This window comes from Biomphalaria glabrata, chromosome 2, assembly GCF_947242115.1.
Source record: "Biomphalaria glabrata chromosome 2, xgBioGlab47.1, whole genome shotgun sequence".
Lineage (NCBI taxonomy): Eukaryota > Metazoa > Mollusca > Gastropoda > Planorbidae > Biomphalaria > Biomphalaria glabrata.
The window spans coordinates 37,837,942-37,864,950 of record NC_074712.1 but is presented as its reverse complement, the minus strand read 5'-3'; the positions used below and the strand labels follow the sequence as shown (position 1 = coordinate 37,864,950).

At 37.4% G+C, this 27,009-nt stretch overlaps 1 protein-coding gene across 1 annotated transcript in view; it reads right to left on the bottom strand.

Annotated features, from left to right (window-relative positions):
- Window positions 1–27,009, bottom strand: part of LOC106079265 (polycystic kidney disease protein 1-like 2) — a 51,505-nt gene that overhangs the window by 11,116 nt on the left and 13,380 nt on the right. Inside the window, exons 8-21 of the mRNA XM_056020348.1 lie at window positions 25,797–25,903; window positions 25,234–25,378; window positions 24,625–24,743; window positions 21,591–21,757; window positions 16,712–16,782; window positions 16,005–16,123; window positions 13,586–13,816; window positions 11,957–12,133; window positions 11,435–11,595; window positions 8,531–8,726; window positions 6,422–6,556; window positions 5,840–6,039; window positions 1,226–1,395; window positions 128–267 (exon numbers count right to left, since the gene is read on the bottom strand). Coding sequence (XP_055876323.1) covers window positions 128–267; window positions 1,226–1,395; window positions 5,840–6,039; window positions 6,422–6,556; window positions 8,531–8,726; window positions 11,435–11,595; window positions 11,957–12,133; window positions 13,586–13,816; window positions 16,005–16,123; window positions 16,712–16,782; window positions 21,591–21,757; window positions 24,625–24,743; window positions 25,234–25,378; window positions 25,797–25,903 — 2,138 coding nt within the window. The remainder of the gene's footprint in view (window positions 1–127; window positions 268–1,225; window positions 1,396–5,839; window positions 6,040–6,421; window positions 6,557–8,530; window positions 8,727–11,434; window positions 11,596–11,956; window positions 12,134–13,585; window positions 13,817–16,004; window positions 16,124–16,711; window positions 16,783–21,590; window positions 21,758–24,624; window positions 24,744–25,233; window positions 25,379–25,796; window positions 25,904–27,009) is intronic.

Genomic DNA, 27,009 nt, shown 5'->3' with positions numbered 1-27,009 from the left:
AGATTTCGTTTTGTCATTCCTGACTGTCCAGTTTAAGACCTAGACAATATGTATTCAAGAAATTAATTTTTATAAGAGCTGTATTTTTTAATTGTTTCAATACTAAGAAATATGTTTGACCTCTAACCTTTATAGGTTGTACAATGATAACTGACTCAAAAAATGACAATAAAAATGTAGTCAGCCATTGGTTAGCCTTTTCTGTACCCCACTCCATACTGTAAAGGATGGTGAAAAATCCAGACACCAAAATGCTGAGGAAACATACTGAGGAAAAAGAAAAACAATCCTAATAATATTAGAATTATTTTTGTCAAGAATTCATGGATTGTATTATAGACATCAGAATAAACGTTCCTAAGGATTGTATTATAGAAGAGGTAACAGAACATTTGTAATTCATCAACCCCCCAAACCTGGTTACATCACCCCCCCCAAACCTGGTTACGTCACCCCCCAAACCTGGTTACATCACCCCCCCAAACCTGGTTACATCACCCCCCCAAACCTGGTTACATCACCACCCCCCCAAACCTGGTTACGTCAACCCCCCCCCAAACCTTGTTTCATCACCCCCCCCCAAACCTGGTTACAGAGGCCTAATTCATTGGGACCTGTACGTATCAACAACAGCAGGACAGATTGAGACAATGGCCCAATAGTAGCGTCCTATAGAGTTGTGTAGACCGTCGAGATTTAAGTTGTAAAAAAAGAAAAAGAAATGGATAAGTTCTATTCACGTATTAACATATCGCCGTGATTGAAACAAATAGAAGACTTTTAAAATCCATGTTCTCTGTTTACACTCGTCACAGACCTTTATTTGCCTAACCCTTGACCGACACATTTGTTTGTGCTTTCTTTTCTTTCCAATTGATATAAAAAAATATTTTTTGGACTAACTAGCTTGGGAAAGAAATATTTATATATGATATTATTTGTTTGTGTGTCGAGTGAGTCCAAGTTGGAAGGTTTCTTTCCTTCTCCTTACACCCCCCACCCCAACTGATATAAAAGATGTATGTCTTCCAAGTAATGATGAAAATAATGTATCAAAGATCGATGTATATGTTAACCATTACTTTTTCTTTATTTCATTCATACAACTGGTAGAGCAAAGTTAACAATCGATTTCTTTTTTATTGTTGCAGCTTTTAATTAAAAGGCTAAAAAAAAACGAGAAAATGACCAAGCTCAAATGAATGAGTCCAATGGGGCTACTCACGTGTCCAGGCAATGTAGATACACCAGTGAGGGAAAGTGAAAGGTTTCTTTTTCTTTGGTGTCAGAAACTGGCCATCGCTTCGGTCACTGCTGGCCGGTTCCACATCCTGGTACTTTCTTTTTTTGAACGAGTTGATGAATTGAGTTATCTTCTCTTTGAACTGGACTATTCTGGAGGGATGGAAAGAAACAATGTTTTAAAACTGAGCAATGAAAGTCTGTCTTCACATTTTAAAACTGTGCAATGAAAGTCTGTCTTCACATTTTAAAACTGTGCAATGAAAGTATGTCTTCACATTTTAAAACTGTGCACTGAAAGTCTGTCTTCACATTTTAAAATTGTGCAATGAAAGTCTGTCTTCACATTTTAAAACTGTGCAATGAAAGTCTGTCTTCACATTTTAAAACTGTGCAATGAAAGTCTGTCTTCACATTTTAAAATTGTGCAATGAAAGTATGTCTTCACATTTTAAAACTGAGCAATGAAAGTCTGTCTTCACATTTTAAAACTGTGCAATGAAAGTCTGTCTTCACATTTTAAAACTGTGCAATGAAAGTCTGTCTTCACATTTTAAAACTGTGCAATGAAAGTATGTCTTCACATTTTAAAACTGTGCAATGAAAGTCTGTCTTCACATTTTAAAACTGTGCAATGAAAGTCTGTCTTCACATTTTAAAACTGTGCAATGAAAGTCTGTCTTCACATTTTAAAACTGTGCAATGAAAGTCTGTCTTCACATTTTAAAACTGTGCAATGAAAGTCTGTCTTCACATTTTAAAACTGTGCAATGAAAGTCTGTCTTCACATTTTAAAACTGTGCAATGAAAGTCTGTCTTCACATTTTAAAACTGTGCAATGAAAGTCTGTCTTCACATTTTAAAACTGAGCAATGAAAGTCTGTCTTCACATTTTAAAACTGAGCAATGAAAGTCTGTCTTCCCATGTTAAAACTGAGCAATGAAAGCCTATCTTCACATGTTAAAACTGAGCAATGAAAGTCTGTCTTCCTATTTGAAAACTGAGCAATGAAAGTCTGTCTTCACATGTTAAAACTGAGCAATGAAAGTCTGTCTTCCCATGTTAAAACTGAGCAATGAAAGCCTATCTTCACATGTTAAAACTGAGCAATGAAAGTCTGTCTTCACATTATAAAACTGAGCAATGAAAGTCTGTCTTCCCATGTTAAAACTGAGCAATGAAAGTCTGTCTTCCCATGTTAAAACTGAGCAATGAAAATCTGTCTTCCTATGTTAAAACTGAGCAATGAAAGTCTGTCTTCACATTATAAAATTGAGCAATGAAAGTCTATCTTCCCATGTTAAAACTGAGCAATGAAAGTCTGTCTTCCTATGTTAAAACTGAGCAATGAAAGTCTGTCTTCACATTATAAAACTGAGCAATGAAAGTCTGTCTTCCCATGTTAAAACTGAGCAATGAAAGCCTATCTTCACATGTTAAAACTGAGCAATGAAAGTCTGTCTTCCTATTTGAAAACTGAGCAATGAAAGCCTATCTTCACATGTTAAAACTGAGCAATGAAAGTCTGTCTTCCTATTTGAAAACTGAGCAATGAAAGTCTGTCTTCCCATGTTAAAACTGAGCAATGAAAGTCTGTCTTCCCATGTTAAAACTGAGCAATGAAAATCTGTCTTCCTATGTTAAAACTGAGCAATGAAAGTCTGTCTTCACATTATAAAACTGAGCAATGAAAGTCTATCTTCCCATGTTAAAACTGAGCAATGAAAGTCTGTCTTCCTATGTTAAAACTGAGCAATGAAAGTCTGTCTTCACATTATAAAACTGAGCAATGAAAGTCTGTCTTCCCATGTTAAAACTGAGCAATGAAAGTCTGTCTTCACATGTTAAAACTGAGCCATGAAAATCTGTCTTCCTATGTTAAAACTGAGCAATGAAAGTCTGTCTTCACATTATAAAACTGAGCAATGAAAGTCTATCTTCCCATGTTAAAACTGAGCAATGAAAGTCTGTCTTCCTATGTTAAAACTGAGCAATGAAAGTCTGTCTTCACATTATAAAACTGAGCAATGAAAGTCTGTCTTCCCATGTTAAAACTGAGCAATGAAAGTCTGTCTTCCTATGTTAAAACTGAGCAATGAAAGTCTGTCTTCACATTATAAAACTGAGCAATGAAAGTCTGTCTTCCCATGTTAAAACTGAGCAATGAAAGTCTGTCTTCCTATGTTAAAACTGAGCAATGAAAGTCTGTCTTCACATTATAAAACTGAGCAATGAAAGTCTGTCTTCCCATTTTAAAACTGAGCAATGAAAGTCTGTCTTCCTATGTTAAAACTGAGCAATGAAAGTCTGTCTTCACATTTTAAAACTGTGCAATGAAAGTCTGTCTTCACATTTTAAAACTGAGCAATGAAAGTCTGTCTTCCTATGTTAAAACTGAGCAATGAAAGTCTGTCTTCCTATGTTAAAACTGTGCAATGAAAGTCTGTCTTCCCATTTTAAAACTGAGCAATGAAAGTCTGTCTTCACATTTTAAAACTGAGCAATGAAAGTCTGTCTTCCTATGTTAAAACTGAGCAATGAAAGTCTGTCTTCCTATGTTAAAACTGTGCAATGAAAGTCTGTCTTCCCATTTTAAAACTGAGCAATGAAAGTCTGTCTTCCTATGTTAAAACTGAGCAATGAAAGTCTGTCTTCCCATTTTAAAACTGAGCAATGAAAGTCTGTCTGTCTTCCTATGTTAAAACTGAGCAATGAAAGTCTGTCTTCCTATGTTAAAACTGAGCAATGAAAGTCTGTCTTCCTATGTTAAAACTGAGCAATGAAAGTCTGTCTTCACATTATAAAACTGAGCAATGAAAGTCGATCCGTTCAGCAAGATGTTGTATTAAGTCATGGCAAGTGGGACGGAGGAAGTCAAAATTCAGAGTCAATGTTTCAACTTCATCTTGTCACATTTCTATTTCAGATACTTTGTAAACATAAAGAAATTCAAGACTTGTCACAGACGAATAGTAACATTATAGAATACTAGTCGACCCGCGGCCATATGCCACTGCAACCTATGCGACCGCAGTGGGCCCCGCACTTTCATAGGACCCGCGCTAATTCAAGGTGTATAAATTATTAAATTTAACCATTTTATAACTTAAAACAGATTTCCCGCGCCCTCCTGTCGATTTACCAGGAGCTCCTGAAAATCTCCCGAACTTGCAAAATATACGAAAAAGTCCTAAAAATATAAGGAAATAGATAGACAAAAATTGTCATTTTGGGGTGTCATTTAATTTGGAAAACGCCAATCCTACGCGCGGCATTATGCATCAGCCGTAATTGTGTAATCTGTTGATAGAAGCTTCTCGCACTTCAAACTGATGAAGATTACTTGAGGTCAACAATTCTCAAAGAGAGATTGAAACATTTGGTAATTCTTGTTATTGAGCGTGATCTATGTAGGAAACAGAATTATCACGATATACTGTATGACTTTGCTACACGCAAGGCTCATAAAGTAATTCTGTATGTAGTAAAGAGTGAATAAAATGCATAAACGAATTTATTTTCTAATACAAATTCTTAAATTTCACTTATTATCCGCTTCCCTACCCAAACTTGGCCTCGCGATATCCGTTTCGCAAAGGCCCCTACATTTGTTAAGTCCGGCCCTGCTATTTACATATATATACAAAGTAGATTACTTAATCTCTTTCCATGACTTCTTGGTCACAATGGTTAAGTCCGGCGCTGCTATTTAGTGTTTGTAAAATGTTTGTTTGGAAAACGTTTGACAATGTTTCGGATGTTCCTTCAGAGTTAAAGATAGTTTACTTCCTAGTCCAAACCTTCCGCAGGACAAAGGAGGATGGGAGCGGGCAGGATTTGATAAATTTAAACGACAGTCCAGTCCGTTGTGCGAACACTGCTCTTGTGTTTTCTCGTGGACTATCAGCAGAAATAAGAGAGTGATCTTTCCTTTACTTCTTCTTCTCGTTTAACCTTTTGAGGGAAGAAGAGAATTATATATATTAATTTCCTACGTAGCTTTCAAGAAAAAAAATCATAAGAAAAAAGTCTCCCATTGATTCGTTGATTTCGGAAAATCTTAATAAAAATATTTTAGAAAGCATTGACACGCAATATTGATTATTCTGACGAAGTAAAACTTTGCTGTTTGGCACCTGAGTGTAATCAGCTTTAGTGAGCCTAGCGTTGGATGGAGCTGGATGGTTAATACTTCAGGCCATTTTCAGTTCGATCTGATGACCCAATGGCCAGATTTTGTCGGAGATATTTGTTGAAGAGAATAACAGAGATCCTCTTTACGAAATAAAACATTTTAACTACTAGTAGAAATAACGTGTGTGTTTGGAGGGGGGGGGGGCGTGAGGTTTTTCTATATGTAAACAGTCTGTTCATTGTTTGAGAATAACTTCAAAACGTCCATGAAAATTGTGAAAAACTAAAAAAAAAAAAAAAGTTAGAGTCACATGAGGGCCCTTTCTAGTAGTAGTCATTTGACTAAAACTATGTATGGATAAAAGTTTAGTTAATTAACAGGTCAGTATAAGATTTTTAGAGTTGATAGAGGATTTAAAAAAAAATCAATGAACTCCATCAAGGTGGACAACTCTGAATGACCTGCTTTCTTTTGGTTTACTTCCCCAGAGCTGTGACGTCGAGGCCGAGATATTCCTCCAACGGAACTTCCGGTTGTCCTTCACCTGTGCCTGGTTGGCTTGCGCCACCATGTTTTTCTTTGGCTCACATTTGCGGAAAAGTGTCATCATTAAGAAACTCGGGGGGAACACGATGATGGTGCTGGCAAAACTGATGAAAACCTGGCAATTAAATAGAAGAACAGTGTGGAAGTAATGTCAAGTTCTTGAACAGTGGAAAACGCGTACTTCCAAAGTAATGTCAAGTTCTTGAACAGTGGAAAACGCGTACTTCCAAAGTAATGTCAAGTTCTTGAACAGTGGAAAACGCGTACTTCCAAAGTAATGTCAAGTTCTTGAACAGTGGAAAACGCGTACTTCCAAAGTAATGTCAAGTTCTTGAACAGTGGAAAACGCGTACTTCCAAAGTAATGTCAAGTTCTTGAACAGTGGAAAACGCGTACTTCCAAAGTAATGTCAAGTTCTTGAACAGTGGAAAACGCGTACTTCCAAAGTAATGGATTCACTTTAGTAGTACTTCGTATTTGAAGTAAAGGGAACTCACCTGTGCTAAAGTAAAAGTCAAAGGACCAATTTTAATGGCCTCCACGTTAGTTTGGGTTTCCGCCCCTTTAAACCACATGGCGTTGGTGATCATGGTCAAGAAGAGGAGCGACATGCAGCATGATAATCTCTGGACCTAGGGACATAGAAGATTTCTCTATTTCCACAATTGAAGGTACTTTGATTTAAAAATAAAAAAAAAAACTGTTTATATTTCACAGCATCCACACAGAAATCGTTGTATAACGTTTTCAAAACGCTTAATTTTAGTTTTTTATTCTGTAGAAGTCATTTCACATTAGGGCTGGCCTTGGATACTTGGGGGCCCTAGGCGAAGTGAATGTGATAGCCCCATAAGAAGATTTTTAAAAATATAAATAGAAAGCGAAAAAATAAAATAACTCAATTTATCAAAAGCCTGCCCGTCTATATCTAAATCTAAATCGCTAAATAACTTAAATTCATATCTCCCAATGTACGTAGTACAGACAGAGTTAAACTAGTAAACATAGTCATAGGTGCTCTACTACTATTATGTTTCAGATCTAAGTTTCTGCAATCTTGTTCTCTATTTTTTTTTTAGTTCTGTGCGAGGCCCCCAACCTTTAGAGGCCCTAGGCGGCTACTTAGTTTGCGTACGCTTAAGACCACCCCTATCCACATGACCGATACCCAAGTGACATTCTCTACAATAATGAGTATTATTATTATAATAATACAAATAATAATAGTGAACGAATGAATAGCTCACTACTCACTATGTTCCTAAAGAACAATTATTCTATGAATGTAAAAGTTCAACAAACTGTATGTACTCTACTATGAAACACTTGATGTACTTAAACTAGAAGTCTGCCATTACTCGGTCACTGTGACATTGTCAAATAAACTCTAGCCATATATGGCACTTTGACATTGTCAAATAAACTATAATCATATATGGCACTGTGACATTGTCAAATAAGCTATAGTCATATATGGCACTGTGACATTGTCAGTCAACTCTAGTCATATATGGCACTGTGATCTGAAACCTTTCAAACATTCACAAAATATTTTGTTGATTTTATTTTAGAATTTTATTTGAGTGTGAGCTACTAAAAAAATATCCCCAAAATTTTGGGTTTCTATTCTTTGTGTAGTTGTTTATTTGTGTGAAGGATGTAGGCATACAAGCTTTAATACACACGTGACGTGATCACAGCTTCTTATATTAAGTAGGCTAACTGGTCTATCGAATCACCACAAACACAGGCACTTATCTTTATCTTTTTTACAAAGCTTATATCAACTCACTCTGTCAGTCTGTCTGTCTGGTAAATATCGTTATTTCATCCACTCACCATTCTCGGATCAAGTTGAGACAATTATTTTTAAAAATGTACCAACTAGTCAATTGTCAATTGATTAAATTTTATACAGAAAAAGGAAGATATATATTGCAATATTCTGAGGTTCTTTGATTTATGTAAGCTTTGTTGTTGTTTTTTAAAGTATTTTTTCAAGTTACATTTTGCAGAGCTAATGGATGAAAAAAGTCCTAAGACTAATAGTTGAACTGAACTCAAAACGACTATTTGGTAAATAGGAAAGTTGAACAAAGGGGGAGGCACTGAATGGACGTTTTACTTCAAAGATAAAGTTGACTATTAATTCAATTAAAAAAATAATTTTATAGACGAAAACAGTTTTAATTTGATGCCCTTTAAATGCTAATAGAAATTACATTAGCCATTTATTGTGCCAGTAACCTGATCGGAAAGCCAAATCTATTTTATCTTATAAAATACAGACGTTACTTCGCGTGTCCCTAGGTTAATCCCATGTTACAGTCCATCAAGACCTCCCATGTCACAGTCCATCAAGACCTCCCATGCCACAGTCCATCAAGACCTCCCATGCCACAGTCCATCAAGACCTCCCATGTCACAGTCCATCAAGACCTCCCATGTCACAGTCCATCAAGACCTCCCATGTTACAGTCCATCAAGACCTCCCATGTCACAGTCCATCAAGACCTCCCATGTCACAGTCCATCAAGCCCTCCCATGTTACATTCCATCAAGCCCTCCCATGTCACGTGATCTAGTCCTAGGATATTTCTACTCACACGTGTAAAGTTACTCCGTGTTGGTCGAGAGAAGACGGACACCCACAGGTGGTCATTGGCCAGTTTTTTCCTTGCAGACGAAGAGAAGAGCTGCTTGAAGGCGATGAGGTCATCCAACCCGGCCACCGGAAGTATCCTGTCCACCAGGCCGTCATCCTCCTCCACTGCCAACCATCGGTCGCATAGAAAGATGAACCTTAAAGTCAAATAGATAATACAATAAAAATAAATAGATCTATGAAACTTAGATCACTATGTCAATGGTTTATCTCTCCACTCCATGGGTGTAGCCAGGATTTTTTTCGGGGGGGGGGGGGGTTTGGTTTTTTTTTTTTTTCTCTCTCCCCCCCCCCCCCCGCGAAAATAAATAATTATTTATATGTATGTATGTGTGTGTGTGTATATAATCTTTATTACATTCTGACCCATCATTCTTTCGGAAGAAGTTTATTGTGCCCTGGAATAGGTTCTTCCTGGAGTTAGTGGAAAAATTGTTGACTCCCCGCCATTGCCAGCAAGGGGGCCTAGGGGAGCGTTAGGAGCTCCCACAGCGCTGGGCGAAGCCCCGCCGCCAAGCACTATTTCTGGCATTAAAAGCCAACAAACCGCATATTCTGAGGTATCTACAGTGCATTTTCCTGCTATTAGAAAGTTTTATTGCAAAAACTTAATGTGCTGACTTAGACCCTTCCGCGCCGTTCTGCTCATTCGCCGTCAAGCTGTTTCCACAAAAATCTGTCACTGGTAATGTCTGGAGCCTCTTTCCACCTGCTCTGAGGACCTCCATGAATGTGTGGCGCCTATTTGTACTAGGATTTCATCGCAACTCTTCTTATGTGTGATTCATTTTGTCGGAGAACATGCCCTGCAAACCTCATGCGACGCTCTATCACAATCTTACTAAGGGGTTGACTCCCAATTCGGCATAGGATTTCCTTGATTTAGACCCGATCTCTATAACTGACTCCTAAAATCTGTCTTAGCCATGTTTGTTGAGACACATTTAGTATTTTTCAATTTCGGCAGATGACTATTCACTTCACTTTATTAATGGAGCCCCGCCACTGGTAGAAATGTGTAACTTATCTTGAATACGCTCTTGGAATTAAGTGACTGTAGTTTGCTTTAGATTTTATATCGAAAAGGGAAGGTTTATAGTCAAAATCATCTGTTGGGGTTTTAAACTAAAAAAATCTCTGGAGTTGTTTTTTTTTTAAATTCAAAACCCCATTTAGCTACGGTAATAGAACTTAATAACTGTTGTTTGCTTCAGAATAATATTGAAGATAGAGGTTTTCTACCTCAAACACTATGTAGGGGAATTTTAAACTCAAAACCATCTGGAGGGGTTTTAAACTCTTAAGAAAAGCCACCTGTATGAGAGGTGTTTAAACTCAAAAACCCCAATAGGATTGGCTACGCTCAAATAATTTTGGTGTGTACTTTGCTTTTTTTTTTATATTGAAGAGGTATTTTTTTTAGCATCAAAACCCCTGTTAGCAACGCTCATAGCTTTTGAGCATTTTGAGTGCGTAAATTTGCTTTTTTTCTTACATTGAAGATGTATTTTTTAGCTTCAAACCTTGCTAAAAGGGGGTTTAAAACTAAAAACCCCTTTGGCTACACTCATAACATTTTGACTGTATAATTTGCTTTGTTCTTATTATTAAAGAGGGTTTTTTTTACCTTCAAACCCCGCTGAAGGGGGGTTTAAACTTAAACTCAAAACTGAGACAAAACCTATTAGCTACACTCATAACATTTTAAGTGCGTAATTAGCTTTTTTTATATTGAAGAGGTATTTTTTAACCCTAGTGAAGAGAGAGGGTGGTTAAACTCAAAACCCCTTTGGCTACGCTCATAGAATTTTGAGTGTGTAATTTGCTTTTTTTGATATTGAAGAGGGGGTTTATCGTAAATTTTGGAAGGGGTTTTAAAATCAAAATCTTCATTAACTGTGCTCTTGGAATTTTGGAATTGTCGTTTGCATTTTTTTTGTTTTGTTTTATAGAAGAGGGGGATTTAATTGTAAAAACCCCTGGTAGGGGGTTTTAAACTCAAACCCCCCTGGTAGGGGTTTTAAACTTGAACCCCCCTGGTAGGGGGTTTTAAACTCGAACCCCCCTGGTAGGGGGTTTTAAACTTGAACCCCCCTGGTAGGGGGTTTTAAACTCGAACCCCCTGGTTGGGGGTTTTAAACTCGAACCCCCCTGGTAGGGGGTTTTAAACTCGACCCCCCTGTTAGAGGGTTTTAAATTCAAAACCCCAGGTGACAAGTGATGGTTTAGTATTAAAATCTTACCTAAAATAAACAAAATCAAAACAAAAAGATCAGTCACTAAATTCCGATCCCCCCCCCCCTGTGGGGGGGATTTAATTTCGGAGGGGGGGGGGTTGAACCCCCAACCCCCCCCTGGCTACGCCCATGCTCCACTCAATACTACTTCATGGGAGTTGTAGTATGTATAGGTCTGGAGCTGTTTTACTAGTGCTGGTTTCATCTATAGGCAACATAAGCTATAGCTAAGGGCCCCTTCTTGTCGCAGGGGTGCCAAAAATGTAAAGGGATAATTGCAGTCATTTTAGAGAAAAAGAAAAGGAAAAATTGCCTTACAATGTGACCCATATAGCTTAGGCCTTATCACAACTCCAAGTCCATATTAGAGATTGATTGTAGGACCTATAGATCTGGAACAATGTTTCACAATGGAAAGTTCATATTAAAGATTGAATAACTGTCAGTACATTTTGGAGTCACTTGTAGGTCCTGACTTCATATAAGAACTAAAAGTGACTTCATATAAGAACTAAAAGTGTGCTTGTTGAACTTTTTAGGGTTTCGTTTATCATATTAAAAAAAAATTGAAATTGTGAAACAACCAATGAAGTGAAACTAAAGCCCACCTTTCTCCTGTCTGGAGATCATTGATCTGTACCTGGTCAAGGTACCAGGATTGATTTTTCCCTTTGCCACTGTTGTCGTGCCAGATCCTGAGAAAGTTGAGGGGGCCCAGGCAAGAGTCAACGCTCATGACATAATTATAGATGGACCCAGTGGCCAGGTGCTGCACGAGAAACATTCAAACTAATCATGAAATATTGAAAGTCACAAAGTGAAGTAGATCAGACAACTGAACCTTACACACATCAATCTAAACATTTGCATATTCTAGGTAGGTACAGAGAGACGAATGTAAATCATACAACCTAGTATAGGTTAGTACATGGTAACAGGTTTAAATCATACTACGTAGTATAGGTTAGTACATGGTGACACATTTAAATCATAATATTCAATGCAATAAGCTTTTTTTGTTGAGTGAGATGAGTAAGAAAAAGGTGCAGCATGTCTCAGATCAATTGCAGTGACCTATCCATCCGTTCCTATCTAAGACTACATGAAACTGTCATTAAGACAGGGTCTACCTTTCTCTTGCCTTCAGCGACGGTCAGACGGCGAACTCCAGAATCGCCTTCCTCTCCGGATACAATGAAACGGACTTGCGAGTCAGTGCCTGCGTTTCTCTTCACTCCCGTCTGAACAGTCACCTGGTAGAAGTAGCTGTCTGTAGGCAGGTTATCTTCTAGGGGGATGGCGCCCCACTGGAATCAAACCAAGAAATGGTTTCTTTATTAGTATCATTAAGGGATATTTTGTTTTGGCGTGGAGGGAGAGATGTCTGAAAGAAATATTCTTTCTATTTAACAGTTGGGAGATCTGGTCACCTACATTCCTATAGTTTTAAAAGTGTATCTGTTAGTTATCAATCTCTAGAAGGTTCTTTGTTAATATTTGTTAAGACTGTGTTGCTATTGGAAATATACAATTTAGACATACTACATTTGGTAGATAACAACTTGAACAGACTGCAGGATCAAAGTCAAGTTTTATGTCGTCTTCTTAAAGGAAGTCTGTATTATTTGAATAAAACCTTCTTCTAAAATCAAGATGAAATCGAAACATTTGTGCTATGTCTACACTAGTGGGATATTAAATGTGCTGACCTATATACCTCAATACTTATGAGAGCTTCCAGAACAATACATAACAAAAACGCAGACAATAATGACACGTAAGCTATCTGTCTGGCCAGTGCGTTGTTTTGTTCAGCTTTACTTTCACGTCAAGTAGTAAATGCCGGCATTAGCTTATTACGCTCCACTCTCTAGAAGTTACATCTCATCTCTATCACAATAACATCTCATATACTTGTCTCTTGTGATGGGTCATTGTTTCGTAGCACTTTACCACATCATTTTCTTGGCAGGAAAATCGTGTCTTTGGCCAGACAGCCACTAGACTGGCTGAGTTAACTGCCCCTAGACTAGCTGAGTTATTTAACCATCCTACTGTTAGCGTTTATTAGCTTCAAAAACTCTATATATATCAACATGTCACTGTCATGACTCACTGTGTGGTCAAGATACATTTGCATTACGCTTATTTAGGTGTGTGAAATAAACAAAAAGAGTTTAGGAATGAATAGGCGATGTATTTAAAAGTTTTTTTTTTAATTTAAATTAATAATTGAGCTTAAAACTATCAAGTTTCATAAAGTTTTAAATAGGCAATGCTCTTAGAAAGTTTACAACAGTGGTAGTGGCTTGGACTTACATTACAAAAAAATTGCAAAGGCAGACAATAAAAGCCAAGACTAGAGCGAAGAAGACCAAATTATGGTCAAGTTGGTCAGCATTCCGTGTTCCCAGAAGAGAATACCCAGTTCCTAGAAGAGAATACCCAGTTCCTAGAAGAGAATACCCAGTTCCTAGAAGAGAATACCCAGTTCCTAGAAGAGAATACCCACCTAGAAGAGAATACCCAGTTCCCAGAAGAGAATACCCAGTTCCCAGAAGAGAATACCCAGTTCCTAGAAGAGAATACCCAGTTCCTAGAAGAGAATACCCAGTTCCTAGAAGAGAATACCCAGTTCCTAGAAGAGAATACCCAGTTCCTAGAAGAGAATACCCAGTTCCTAGAAGACGGCCTACTCTGTAGGCTTCCCATTTTGCTTTGAAACATTGGGTAACGTGTAGGATTGTGAACAGTTTTACCTTGATGAGATCCAGTTTGTCGAAATATCGTAAGATAATCAACAGAATCAAGTATAAGCAGACAAGGGAGATAACTGTAGCGAACACTGCAGCATTCTCACTCAGTTTGTCGAACTTGGCCCACACGTTAGTGAAGTCGATGGTGTTAGGGGCAACCACGGCGTCTGTACCGAACGAAGTCAGGTGATTACACAGACATTGCGTCCTGTACTTGGTGGTCAGGGGTCCAACCTAAACATAATGTCATAGTAACATTTTAAGAAAACAAATTCCTCTGATGGTCAGTGGAACAGCTTAGATGTGAATTTATTTTCAAATTAACTAATTTATTATGAGCTTCAATTAAAAATAGAAATTCTACTTCTCAAAATAATCAGTCACATTATAGACATGATATTTTCGACACATCTCCCTACCAAGCTCAGGTTAATGATATTTGTAGTTAATGGATTTGTTTTATTAAAGTTAAAAAAAAAGTTATTAATTTATTAAATCAATAAATACACAAAATAGTAACTAATAAGATATAAAACATTTCTGATTCAAAATGTCAGAACAAACAATCATAAGAGCTCATATTATGTAATGCTAAACTGTTTCTAGGGCCGACGTCTTAGAATAACATCATATGGGCAGCACCATTTGGGCAGCACCATTTGGGCAGCACCACGACCAGTCACACTTACTTCAATTACTTCAGATGCTCATTACATAGTCTCAAATTCAAAATTCGAATCTTCAAACCGGATTCGAACTAGTGACACATTCACCACTCGGCCATAAGAACTTTTGGTTTTATTGTACTAAGATTAAAAGTTTTTTATGTGAGTTTTTTTTTTACCATTGAGAATGTTTTTCTCTTTACTAGATTATCAAATGTAAGTTTAATGAAACAAACTGTTTCTTAGTAGGGCTAATGCTTGGACTAATTCGGTCATGACAGACATTCAAAAGAATCTAAATGAAATTTTATGATTATTTGAGAATCCCTGGATCTGTCGATAAGAAAGAGCTACCTGGCATTACTAAGACGTCGCTAAGAATGAGATATCTGACATGACTAAGTAAGAGCTACCTAACATGGCTAAGACTGAGCTACCTAACATGGCTAAGACTGAGCTACCTGACAAGGCTAAGAAATAGCTACCTGACATCACCAAGAAAGAGCTACCTGACATTACCAAGAAAGAGCTACCTGACATGGCTAAGAAATAGCTACCTGACATCGCCAAGAAAGAGCTACCTGACATCACCAAGAAAGAGCTACCTTACAAGGCTAAGAAAGATCTACCTGACATCACCAAGAAAGAACTACCTGACATCGCCAAGAAAGAGCTACCTGACATCACCAAGAAAGAGCTACCTTACAAGGCTAAGAAAGAGCTACCTGACATCACCAAGAAAGAGCTACCTTACAAGGCTAAGAAAGAGCTACCTTACAAGGCTAAGAAAGAGCTACCTTACAAGGCTAAGAAAGAGCTACCTGACATCACCAAGAAAGAGCTACCTTACAAGGCTAAGAAAGAGCTACCTGACATCACCAAGAAAGAGCTACCTTACAAGGCTAAGAAAGAGCTACCTTACAAGGCTAAGAAAGAGCTACCTTACAAGGCTAAGAAAGAGCTACCTGACATCACCAAGAAAGAGCTACCTTACAAGGCTAAGAAAGAGCTACCTTACAAGGCTAAGAAAGAGCTACCTGACATCACCAAGAAAGAGCTACCTTACAAGGCTAAGAAAGAGCTACCTAACATGGCTAAGAAAGAGCTACCTGACATCACCAAGAAAGAGCTACCTTACAAGGCTAAGAAAGAGCTACCTTACAAGGCTAAGAAAGAGCTACCTAACATGGCTAAGAAAGAGCTACCTGACATCACCAAGAAAGAGCTACCTTACAAGGCTAAGAAAGAGCTACCTTACAAGGCTAAGAAAGAGCTACCTGACATCACCAAGAAAGAGCTACCTTACAAGGCTAAGAAAGAGCTACCTAACATGGCTAAGAAAGAGCTACCTGACATCACCAAGAAAGAGCTACCTTACAAGGCTAAGAAAGAGCTACCTGACATCACCAAGAAAGAGCTACCTTACAAGGCTAAGAAAGAGCTACCTTACAAGGCTAAGAAAGAGCTACCTGACATCACCAAGAAAGAGCTACCTTACAAGGCTAAGAAAGAGCTACCTTACAAGGCTAAGAAAGAGCTACCTGACATCACCAAGAAAGAGCTACCTTACAAGGCTAAGAAAGAGCTACCTAACATGGCTAAGAAAGAGCTACCTGACATCACCAAGAAAGAGCTACCTTACAAGGCTAAGAAAGAGCTACCTTACAAGGCTAAGAAAGAGCTACCTAACATGGCTAAGAAAGAGCTACCTGACATCACCAAGAAAGAGCTACCTTACAAGGCTAAGAAAGATCTACCTGACATCCTTCTGACGACCATGTGTTGTTCTCATCATCCCAGAACCGGCAGCCCGAAACGAGGTTCAGTAAAGTGTAGCTGGAGTTGGCAGTTGTGTCAGCAAGTTGTATGTTGCCTCCTGATGCATTAAACGGGATACAAATGATACAATGTATATATGATGTTTTCATGTGAGGTTATCAATATAACACAATGTGTAACAAATCTACAGTATCCAGATCAGTTTAAAGTTAAAGGCGCCCTAAGGGGGTGGCGAGTGGAGCAAACACCCAAGGCACCACTCCTGTGGGACCCCGCGATAATAGAAATTTTTATTATCTAGTTTGTTGATTCTTCATGCAAACTGTTTCTGAATCATTCGTTAGGTTGATTAAAGGTCACCAAAAATCTGAAAGGAAAATCTTACATACAGAACAATTACAATACAATAACATAACGTGGCCAAAGGGACCCAATTAATGTACATACTTAACGTACTATGGTTGGTAACAATAATAACGCCCACCTTTAGAGGTGGACGAGACCGTAAGCTTGACAGGGTAGAATTATTATATATATAGTCTACGCTTACAGCTCATGGACCCGCATAGGACACTCTCCCGGGGCCCCGTTAACAGCTAAGGCCATCTCTGATTAAAGTAGTTAAAAGAAGTTAATCCATTTAAAAAAATAGTTTGCTTACTATTAACCTATACAACTAACTCACGTTTGTATTTGACTGCGATCCAGTAAGTTCCATTGCTTGATGTTAGATCTAGCGGAAATGTGACTGTGTATCTAGAAACACATAAGACCAGAGAGAAATGTTGAAACAGTTCAACAAGTACGTACACATTGTTTGTTGACAAAGATTTGTTAGTCAATTTAAAATAGTTCTGTTCTAATCTTGTGTACTGCCATTATTTTAAACATTTATTTTTTCGCGTTACAGCTCTCATTGCTTATACATGATCAGACTTTTTAAACTTTAAGGCTGTTTTTTTTAATTCTTTCAAGAACAAAAAGTTTATTTCTCTTAGAAGTTTTCGAGTATTTTAGAAGAACTTTATAACTCTGAGATGAAGTCAATATTTGCTGCACAATTTTGTCAAAACTATTGACTTCTGTAAATAATTGACTGGGCGCTAAGACGAGCAGTTAACGAAATTATTAGATGTCAGTGGAAGGTTATAGAAGTCAGTGGATGGTTATAGAAGTCAGTGGAAGGTTATAGAAGTCAGTGGAAGGTTAAAGAAGTTAGTGGAAAGTTATAGAAGAAGTCAGTGGAAGGTTATAGAAGAAGTCAGTGGAAGGTTATAAAAGTCAATGGAAGGTTATAAAAGTCAGTGGAAGGTTATAAAAGTCAATGGAAGGTTATAGAAGTCAATGGAAGGTTATAGAAGAAGTCAGTGGAAGGTTATAGAAATCAGTGGAAGGTTATAGAAGAAGTCAGTGGAAGGTTATAAAATTCAGTGGAAGGTTATAAAAGTCAGTGGAAGGTTATAAAAGTCAGTGGAAGGTTATAGAAGTCAGTGTAAGGTTATAAAAGTCAGTGGAAGGTTATTTAAGTCAATGGAAGGTTATAGAAGTCAGTGGAAGGTTATAGAAGTCAGTGGAAGGTTATAGAAGTCAGTGAAAGGTTATAGAAGTCAGGGGAAGGTTATAAAAGTCAGTGGAAGGTTATAGAAGTCAGTGGAATGTTATAAAGTCAGTGGAAGGTTATAGAAGTCAGTGGAAGGTTATAGAAGTCAGTGAAGGTTATAAAAGTCAGTGGAAGGTTATAGAAGTCACTGGAAGGTTATAGAAGTCAGTGGAAGGTTATAAAATTCAGTGGAAGGTTATAAAAGTCAGTGGAAGGTTATAAAAGTCAGTGGAAGGTTATAGAAGTCAGTGGAAGGTTACCAAGTCAGTGGAAGGTTATAGAAGTCAATGGAAGGTTATAGAAGTCAGTGGAAGATTATAGAAGTCAATGGAAGGTTATAGAAGTCAGTGGAAGGTTATAGAAGTCAGTGGATGGTTATAGAAGTCAGTGGAAGGTTATAGAAGTCAGTGGAAGGTTAAAGAAGTTAGTGGAAAGTTATAGAAGAAGTCAGTGGAAGGTTATAGAAGAAGTCAGTGGAAGGTTATAAAAGTCAATGGAAGGTTATAAAAGTCAGTGGAAGGTTATAAAAGTCAATGGAAGGTTATAGAAGTCAATGGAAGGTTATAGAAGAAGTCAGTGGAAGGTTATAGAAATCAGTGGAAGGTTATAGAAGAAGTCAGTGGAAGGTTATAAAATTCAGTGGAAGGTTATAAAAGTCAGTGGAAGGTTATAAAAGTCAGTGGAAGGTTATAGAAGTCAGTGTAAGGTTATAAAAGTCAGTGGAAGGTTATTTAAGTCAATGGAAGGTTATAGAAGTCAGTGGAAGGTTATAGAAGTCAGTGGAAGGTTATAGAAGTCAGTGAAAGGTTATAGAAGTCAGGGGAAGGTTATAAAAGTCAGTGGAAGGTTATAGAAGTCAGTGGAATGTTATAAAGTCAGTGGAAGGTTATAGAAGTCAGTGGAAGGTTATAGAAGTCAGTGAAGGTTATAAAAGTCAGTGGAAGGTTATAGAAGTCACTGGAAGGTTATAGAAGTCAGTGGAAGGTTATAAAATTCAGTGGAAGGTTATAAAAGTCAGTGGAAGGTTATAAAAGTCAGTGGAAGGTTATAGAAGTCAGTGGAAGGTTACCAAGTCAGTGGAAGGTTATAGAAGTCAATGGAAGGTTATAGAAGTCAGTGGAAGATTATAGAAGTCAATGGAAGGTTATAGAAGTCAGTGGAAGGTTATAGAAGTCAGTGGAAGGTTATAGAAGTCAGTGGAAGGTTATAAAAGTCAGTGGAATGTTATAGAAGTCAGTGAAGGTTATAAAAGTCAGTGGAAGGTTATAGAAGTCACTGGAAGGTTATAGAAGTCAGTGGAAGGTTATAAAATTCAGTGGAAGGTTATAGAAGTCAGTGAAGGTTATAAAAGTCAGTGGAAGGTTATAGAAGTCACTGGAAGGTTATAGAAGTCAGTGGAAGGTTATAAAATTCAGTGGAAGGTTATAAAAGTCAGTGAAAGGTTATAAAAGTCAGTGGAAGGTTATAGAAGTCAGTGGAAGGTTACAAAGTCAATGGAATGTTATAGAAGTCAATGGAAGGTTATAGAAGTCAGTGGAAGATTATAGAAGTCAGTGGAAGGTTATAGAAGTCAGTGGAAGGTTATAGAAGTCAGAGGAAGGTTATAAAAGTCAGTGGAATGTTATAAAAGTCAGTGGAAGGTTATAAAAGTCAGTGGAAGGTTATAAAAGTCAGTGGAAGGTTATAGAAGTCAGTGAAAGGTTATAGAAGTCAGGGGAAGGTTATAAAAGTCAGTGGAAGGTTATAGAAGTCAGTCGAAGGTTATAGAAGTCAGTGGAATGTTATAAAGTCAGTGGAAGGTTATAGAAGTCAGTGGAAGGTTATAGAAGTCAGTGGAAGGTTATAGAAGTCAGTGAAGGTTATAAAAGTCAGTGGAAGGTTATAAAAGTCAGTGGAAGGTTATAGAAGTCAGTGGAAGATTATAGAAGTCAGTGAAGGTTATAAAAGTCAGTGGAAGGTTATAGAAGTCAGTGGAAGGTTATAGAAGTCAGTGGAATGTTATAAAGTCAGTGGAAGGTTATAGAAGTCAGTGGAAGGTTATAGAAGTCAGTGGAAGGTTATAGAAGTCAGTGAAGGTTATAAAAGTCAATGGAAGGTTATAGAAGTCACTGGAAGGTTATAGAAGTCAGTGGAAGGTTATAAAATTCAGTGGAAGGTTATAAAATTCAGTGGAAGGTTATAAAAGTCAGTGGAAGGTTACAAAGTCAGTGGAAGGTTATAGAAGTCAATGGAAGGTTATAGAAGTCAGTGGAAGATTATAGAAGTCAATGGAAGGTTATAGAAGTCAGTGGAAGGTTATAGTGGAAGGTTATAGAAGTCAATGGAAGGTTATAGAAGTCAGTGGAAGGTTATAAAAGTCAGTGGAAGGTTATAGAAGTCAGTGGAAGGTTATAGAAGTCAGTGGAAGGTTATAGAAGTCAATGGAAGGTTATAGAAGTCAGTGGAAGGTTATAGAAGTCAATGGAAGGTTATAGAAGTCAGTGGAAGGTTATAAAAGTCAATGGAAGGTTATAAAAGTCAATGGAAGGTTATAAAAGTCAGTGGAAGGTTATAAAAGTCAGTGGAAGGTTATAAAAGTCAGTGGAAGGTTATAAAAGTCATTGGAAGGTTATAAAAGTCAGTGGAAGGTTATAAAAGTCAGTGAAAGGTTATAGAAGTCAGGGGAAGGTTATAAAAGTCAGTGGAAGGTTATAGAAGTCAGTCGAAGGTTATAGAAGTCAGTGGAATGTTATAAAGTCAGTGGAAGGTTATAGAAGTCAGTGGAAGGTTATAGAAGTGAGTGAAGGTTATAAAAGTTAGTGGAAGGTTATAAAAGTCAGTGGAAGGTTATAGAAGTCAGTGGAAGATTATAGAAGTCAGTGAAGGTTATAAAAGTCAGTGGAAGGTTATAGAAGTCAGTGGAAGGTTATAGAAGTCAGTGAAGGTTATAAAAGTCAGTGGAAGGTTATAGAAGTCAGTGGAAGGTTATAGAAGTCAGTGAAGGTTATAAAAGTCAGTGTAAGGTTATAAAAGTCACTGGAAGGTTATAGAAGTCAGTGGAAGGTTATTTATCTGTGGCATGCCTAAAGCATGTACACATTTTTAACTCTATTAAAATTTGTTCTTGATTTGAAAGGGTGGTGAAGGTAACAGCCTGGTATACTAAACGATTCTATTATGATCACAGAGAGGTTGGTTCTAAAGTAGGACATATCGGTCAACCTCATAACTTAACAAATGTTGACCACTGTTGGTCAAACCTGTTGTTCTTTAACTCTAACTATTTGTCTTCTTTTGGGAAAGAAAGAAAAATAAAAGAATGGATGAAAGAGAATGAGACAGGAAAAGAAAAAAGAAAGTGCGTAAGTGAAATAAAAAGCGAGAGAAAAGAGTGAACGGATTGGGAGAAATAGAGAATAAAAATCGTGAAACAGAGAGAAAGAGAGAGACAGAGAGGAGAAAAATGGAAAGAGAAGAAAAAGTTATAATCAATTGTTACAGTATTAAATCAAAAAGATCGAAGTATTAATAATTGATTGAAATATTCTTCCATGACACGAACGTTTTCCAATACTAGTCCCACTAAGCTATCGATTCTCTATAGAACTGAGGCCTATACCATTGTTAAAGGGCATACATTATAAAGTACTGATGATAATGCCATTGTTAAAGAAAATACATTCTAAAGATATAATGCCAATATCATTGTTAAAGGGCATACATTATATAGAAGTGATATTAGTAACTGTTCAAAGGCATACTTTCTATTGAAGTAATGACAATATTTGTGTTAAAGGGCATACATTCTATTGAAGTAATGACAATATTTGTGTTAAAGGGCATACATTCTATTGAAGTAATGACAATATTTGTGTTAAAGGGCATACATTCTATTGAAGTAATGATTGTGTTAAAGGATAAACATTCTATTGAAGCAATGATAATATTTGTGTTAAAGGGCAAACAGTTTAAACCAGATGTTCACCTTAATTGTTGTTTCTGTGAGTCATTCAGCGACTGATATCCAGACAATTTCGTGACCTCATCGTTGGGACTAAAGCCAATATAGTCATAGTAGGTGACGTTAGGTCTCTCCCCGAACTTTAGGTAGACGTAATATTCAGAATCAGCATCTTGGGGCTCAAGTATAACCTGGTAGTGGAGAAAGATTTCAAGCATTGAAAATAAGAAAGTAGTCCAGGTAATAAAATGGCTTCTTCTTTTCGTTTACAAAGAGGAAAATATTCAAATATAAATATTAATAATATAGACCGCGACCAAGTTAGTAGAAATAAACTTTTGACTCTCAAAGTATACCATGGGCGTAGCCAGGATTTTTTTCGTTTTTTTTTTTCCTTCCCCCGCCATTGCCAGCAATGGGGTCTGGGGGAGCGCTTGGAGCCAAGCACTTATTCTGGTATTGAAAGCCAACAAAGTGAATATTCTATTATTCGTACATCCTTATGGCGCCAAGTTGTACTAGGATGTCATCACAACAAATAGTATGCGTACTTCATTTTGTCCGAAAACATGTCACGCAAACCTCATGCGACGCTCTGTCACAACCTTACTAAGGTGTCGACTCCCAATTCGGCATAGGATTTCCTTGATTTACACCCGATCTCTATAACTGACTCCTAAAATCTGTCTTAGCCATCTTTGTTGAGCCACATTTAGTGTTTTTCAATTTCGGCAGATGACTATTCAATGCACTTTATTAATGGAGCCCCGCCACTGGTAGAAATGTGTAACCTCTCTTGAAGACGCTCTTGGAATTAGGTGACTGTAGTTTGCTTTAGATTTTATATCGAAAATGGAAGTTTTATCGTCAAAATCATTGTTGTGAATTTTAAACTAAAAAATCTCTGGATTTGTTTTTTTTTTAATTCAAAACCCCATTTAGATACGGTCTTAGAATTTGGTGACTGTAGTTTGCTTTACAATAGTATTGAAAATAGAGGTTTTCCACCTGAAAACTCTCTGTAGTGGGATTTTAAACTCAAAATCCATCTGGAGGGGTTTTAAACTTTTAAGAAAAACCATCTGTAGGAGAGGGGTTTAAACTCAAAACCCCCAATAGGCTTGGCTACGCTCAAATAATTTTAGTGTGTAATTTGCTTTTTTTTATATTAAAGAGGTATTTTTTTAGCATCAAACCCCACTGAAAGGGGGTTTAAACTCAATACCCCTTTTGGAAACTCTCATAGCATTTTGAGTGCGTAATTTGCTTTTCTTTTATATTGAAGAGTTTTTTTTTTTTGCTTCAAACGCCACTAGAGGGAGTTTAAACTGAAAACCCCTTGGACTACACTCATAGAATTTTTAGTGTAAAATTTGCTTTGTTTTTAATATTAAAGAGGTATTTTTCACCTTCAAACCCCGCTGAAAGGGGTTTAAACGCTCATAATATTTTAAGTGCATAATTTACTTTTTTTTCATATTGAAGAAGCATTTTTAGCTTCAAACCCCGCTGAATGGGGGTTTAAACTCAAAACTGAGTCGAAACCCATTAACCTACGCTCATAACATTTTGAGTGCGTAATTTGCTCTTTTTTTATATTGAAGAGGTATTTTTTTTAGCTTCAAACCCTACTGAAGAGGGGGGGGGCGGGTTAAACTCAAAAACCCTCATAGAATTTTGAGTGTGTAATTTGCTTTTTGTATATTGAATAGTAGGCTATAAAATCAAAATCTTCCTTAACTCTGCTCTTGGAATTTGGGGATAGTCGTTTACTTTTTTTTTTTGTTTGTCTTTAGAAGAGAGGGATTGAACTGCAAAAAACCCTGGTAGGGAGTTTTAAACTCAAAACCCCTTAGCTGCGCTGGGGCAAGTGATGGTATAGTATTAAAATGTCACCCAAAATAAGCAAAATCAAAGCAAAAAATCAATTACTGAATTCCGATCCCCCCCCCCCGCGGGGGGAGGATTTCATTTCGGAGGGGGGGGGGTTGAACCCCGAACCCGCCCCCTGGCTACGCCCATGCCATGCAGTAGGACATATCTATGTTTAATGTGTCTTTGAAAAAGCAGTTCTCTCACGTAGAAGGCAAAAATTGAATAGAAATATTGTGGTGTAAAACTTTAGCATATTGTGTTTCTATCATTAAAACCCGTTATTTTGAAGAGTTTGTTTGTTTTACATGTTTCGGATGTTCCTTCAGAGTTGAAGATAGTTTACTTCCTAGTCCAAACCTCCCGCAGGACGACGGGGGATGGGAGCGGGCAGGGTTTGAACCCTCGACCGTCGATAAATCCGAACGACAGTCCAGCGAGCAAACCGCACGACCAGGCAGCCATCCTTTATGTTTATGTCACCTGCCTCATTAACTTTGAGTGAAGGTTCTTTAACTTCCATGTCTAATAGATGTTGCCGACGATCTGTGATAAATGTGATGTGTAATGAAACGTAAGAAGTTCTTATGGAAGCGGATTTATTAAAACCTATGTGAACAAGGTCATTACATATGTATGTGCTGGATCCTTATTAACTTTAAATGCAGGGAAGTTATTACCAAAAAAAACAAAAAGTATTCTTGAATTCGGCTTATTTCTTATTTCTTTCGGCTTATTAATAGCTCGTTGCCACGTCGTAAAGACCTGTGACGTGGCAACGAGCTATTGGCCTAAACTGCCCACAGGTTGTGACATTGCAGGTCAGTGTTGAAGCCTTCTTTAACGTATGGTCTCATTTCTAGTAATCCACGTGCCAAATGTGGGAAGCGTGGTCGAGAGGCTAAGTGCGCTTGAACTTAGCTTGGCTTTGCTACCTATGAATGGGGCTCGAGGTTCGACACTCGGGCAGAGTTGTGTTTACTGAGCGCCTAAAGGCAGCACGGAAAAACCTTCTCCTAGATACCCCTCCCCCCCCCCCCAACTGGTCCACAACTGAGAGCATGCTATAAGCATGAAAGTAGCGCTATATAAAAGCCATAATTTATTTATTTAAAATGAAAGGACGCCAAAGTAGTCTCACAAGACACATAGACCTATATAAATGTATAAAGCTTTTTAGAGTCACCTGTAAAGAGGAGTTTGTCTCGGTCAAGTTGACGGGATGGTAGTTGAAGTTTGACCACACATCAGTCTTGGTGTTGGTGATGAGCACGAACAGACTTTCTTGATACATGTTGGCGTCCCCTGTCATTGGAGAAACATGTTAATTTTGATATAGCTACTCACGATGTCTGTCTGTCTGTCAGTCTAGGTAAAAACTTTCAACATAAAACAATTTCTCCCACTTCCAAGTTTGGGATCAGGTTCAAACTTTGTACAATCATTCATTGCCGATGACAACATAAGAATCAATTTAAAAAACAAACAACTAATCAATTAATTAATTAGAGGTAATTAATTATTTTTGTTTGATATTAAAAAAGAGAAATAAATCTTACAGCTTTGAGATATATGATTGTAAATGTGGATTTCTTACTCGTAGCAAAGCTTATTTATTTTTTTATTAAGTAAATTATTTTTTCTAGTGTCTTGCGTGTTAAAACAATGGTCCAAAAGCTTACAACCAGGCTACTAAGTGGCCATGAGATGAGTTGAACAAAAGAATGAGCCTATCTTTCAGTCAGCTCTGCCATGAGAACACTTAGATTGCATGCATCATTGGAGAAGGACTTACGTTCCATCCATAAGACAATAGGTTCTTGGGTTCCGGACACATTGATTCGCTCTCCGTTACAAGTATAGGCAAGGGAGAGAACTCCTCTACCTACATTATTATCAGTATCTGCAAATGTGAAGGGGTTATCGGAATCTGCTAGAAACTGAAAGAGAAACGAGCAAAATATAAATGTACTTCAAAAATAACAAGACTACTAAGCTTATATAAGGGAACAACTGTACATTTATAGCCATATATACCATATATCTCTTAATGTTGCACTAATTTAGTTAATTAGCAATAATCAGTTGTCTTATTGTTTTTTCAATAGATTCATGTTTTGTTAGGTACAATAAATAATTGTGGAAAGTTTCAACTTCATCCGAGAATGAGTGTGGGAGAAATCACGTGTTCAAACTTTCGCGGAGACAGACAGATGGAGTGAGTTGATATGAGCTATGTAAATAAAAGTAATTAGTCTAACATTGATTTAAGATGGCAGCCAGAGCTATTCTTCTGTATAAATGAACATGTCAATGCCATAAGATTCAGTGAATCTATTATACTACATTCATACTCACCATTGTGTTAACATTGGCACATCCAGAGGCAGAACCTTGAAATATGCTTTTGGGGACATCGAAGCCTCCAGTGGGCAGAGACATAGTTTGTGTGTTATTGGATGAATCTGTTTTGAAGAACATTTAAAATAACATGTTTGTTTGTTTGTTTGTTTGTTTGTACTGACTAACAATTCAATGGCCTCCTTCAGTCGCGAAGCGACTATGGATCATCTCGGTGAGATGAATACCTAGGCATTAGCTGAGGTCGGAACGATGTCGCCCACACATCAGTTCCCCCCTCTCCACGCAGCTGATGTATCCAAAGGAACGGCTGTGCAGATACAGTTTGGGGTCAGCGGCGTCGCCATTTGGAAGCATTTTATAAAATGACTAACAAAGAATAACAAAATTAAGGGTAGACTACAAAAGAAATCTGTCCCCCCCCCCAATCAATCATGATTATGCCCCCTTGACCATAGTGATGAGTACTACACAATTTAATTATTTTCTTATATAGTCGCTATTATGGCCTTCATGCCTCTTTTTGGTTCTTCTAGTCTCATACAGTATTTTTATGCTGGACACTTTGATGACTATAGGTTCTAGTCAGAAAAATTAAATGGATAAGGGTTACTGTCTTCTATGGTGTTTGTATAATAATAATAATAATAATAATTATATTGTTATTGTTACTGTTATGAAGTAAATGTGTGTGTTAAGGATGTAACTATGAGAAAAGTAAGTCGGATGTTTTGGTTGTGTCTTGTTTCAATTATCATTTCATTTGTTTTTCTACTTTCAAGTTGGTTACATTTATAAATACGAGTTGTATTCAGTTCTGTTTTAAAAGAAGCTGATTTTGAATTCTACATTAAAAGGCATTGGATAGATCCACATGGAGAGGAAATGTCCTTGAATGCAGATGGCATACACACCACAAGTAGATAGAAAGGTGAAAGTACAAGCGCGCCTGGTGAATACAGATGCCCAATATGTGGCCGCAGCTGTGTATCAAAGATTGGACTCGTTAGTCACACAAGAAATTGCAAATTGAAAAGGTCGTCTCACGAGACGTAAAATGCCACACACACATTAAGAATTTAATGCGCCTACATCGGTTTAGTTGTACTAGCTGCTTGGAGTAACCAACGACCAAGTATTAACATCCAAACTCCAAACATTATGTGCATAATTTGTTCTATTTTAAACGAAGTTTATTGTGTAACCTTTG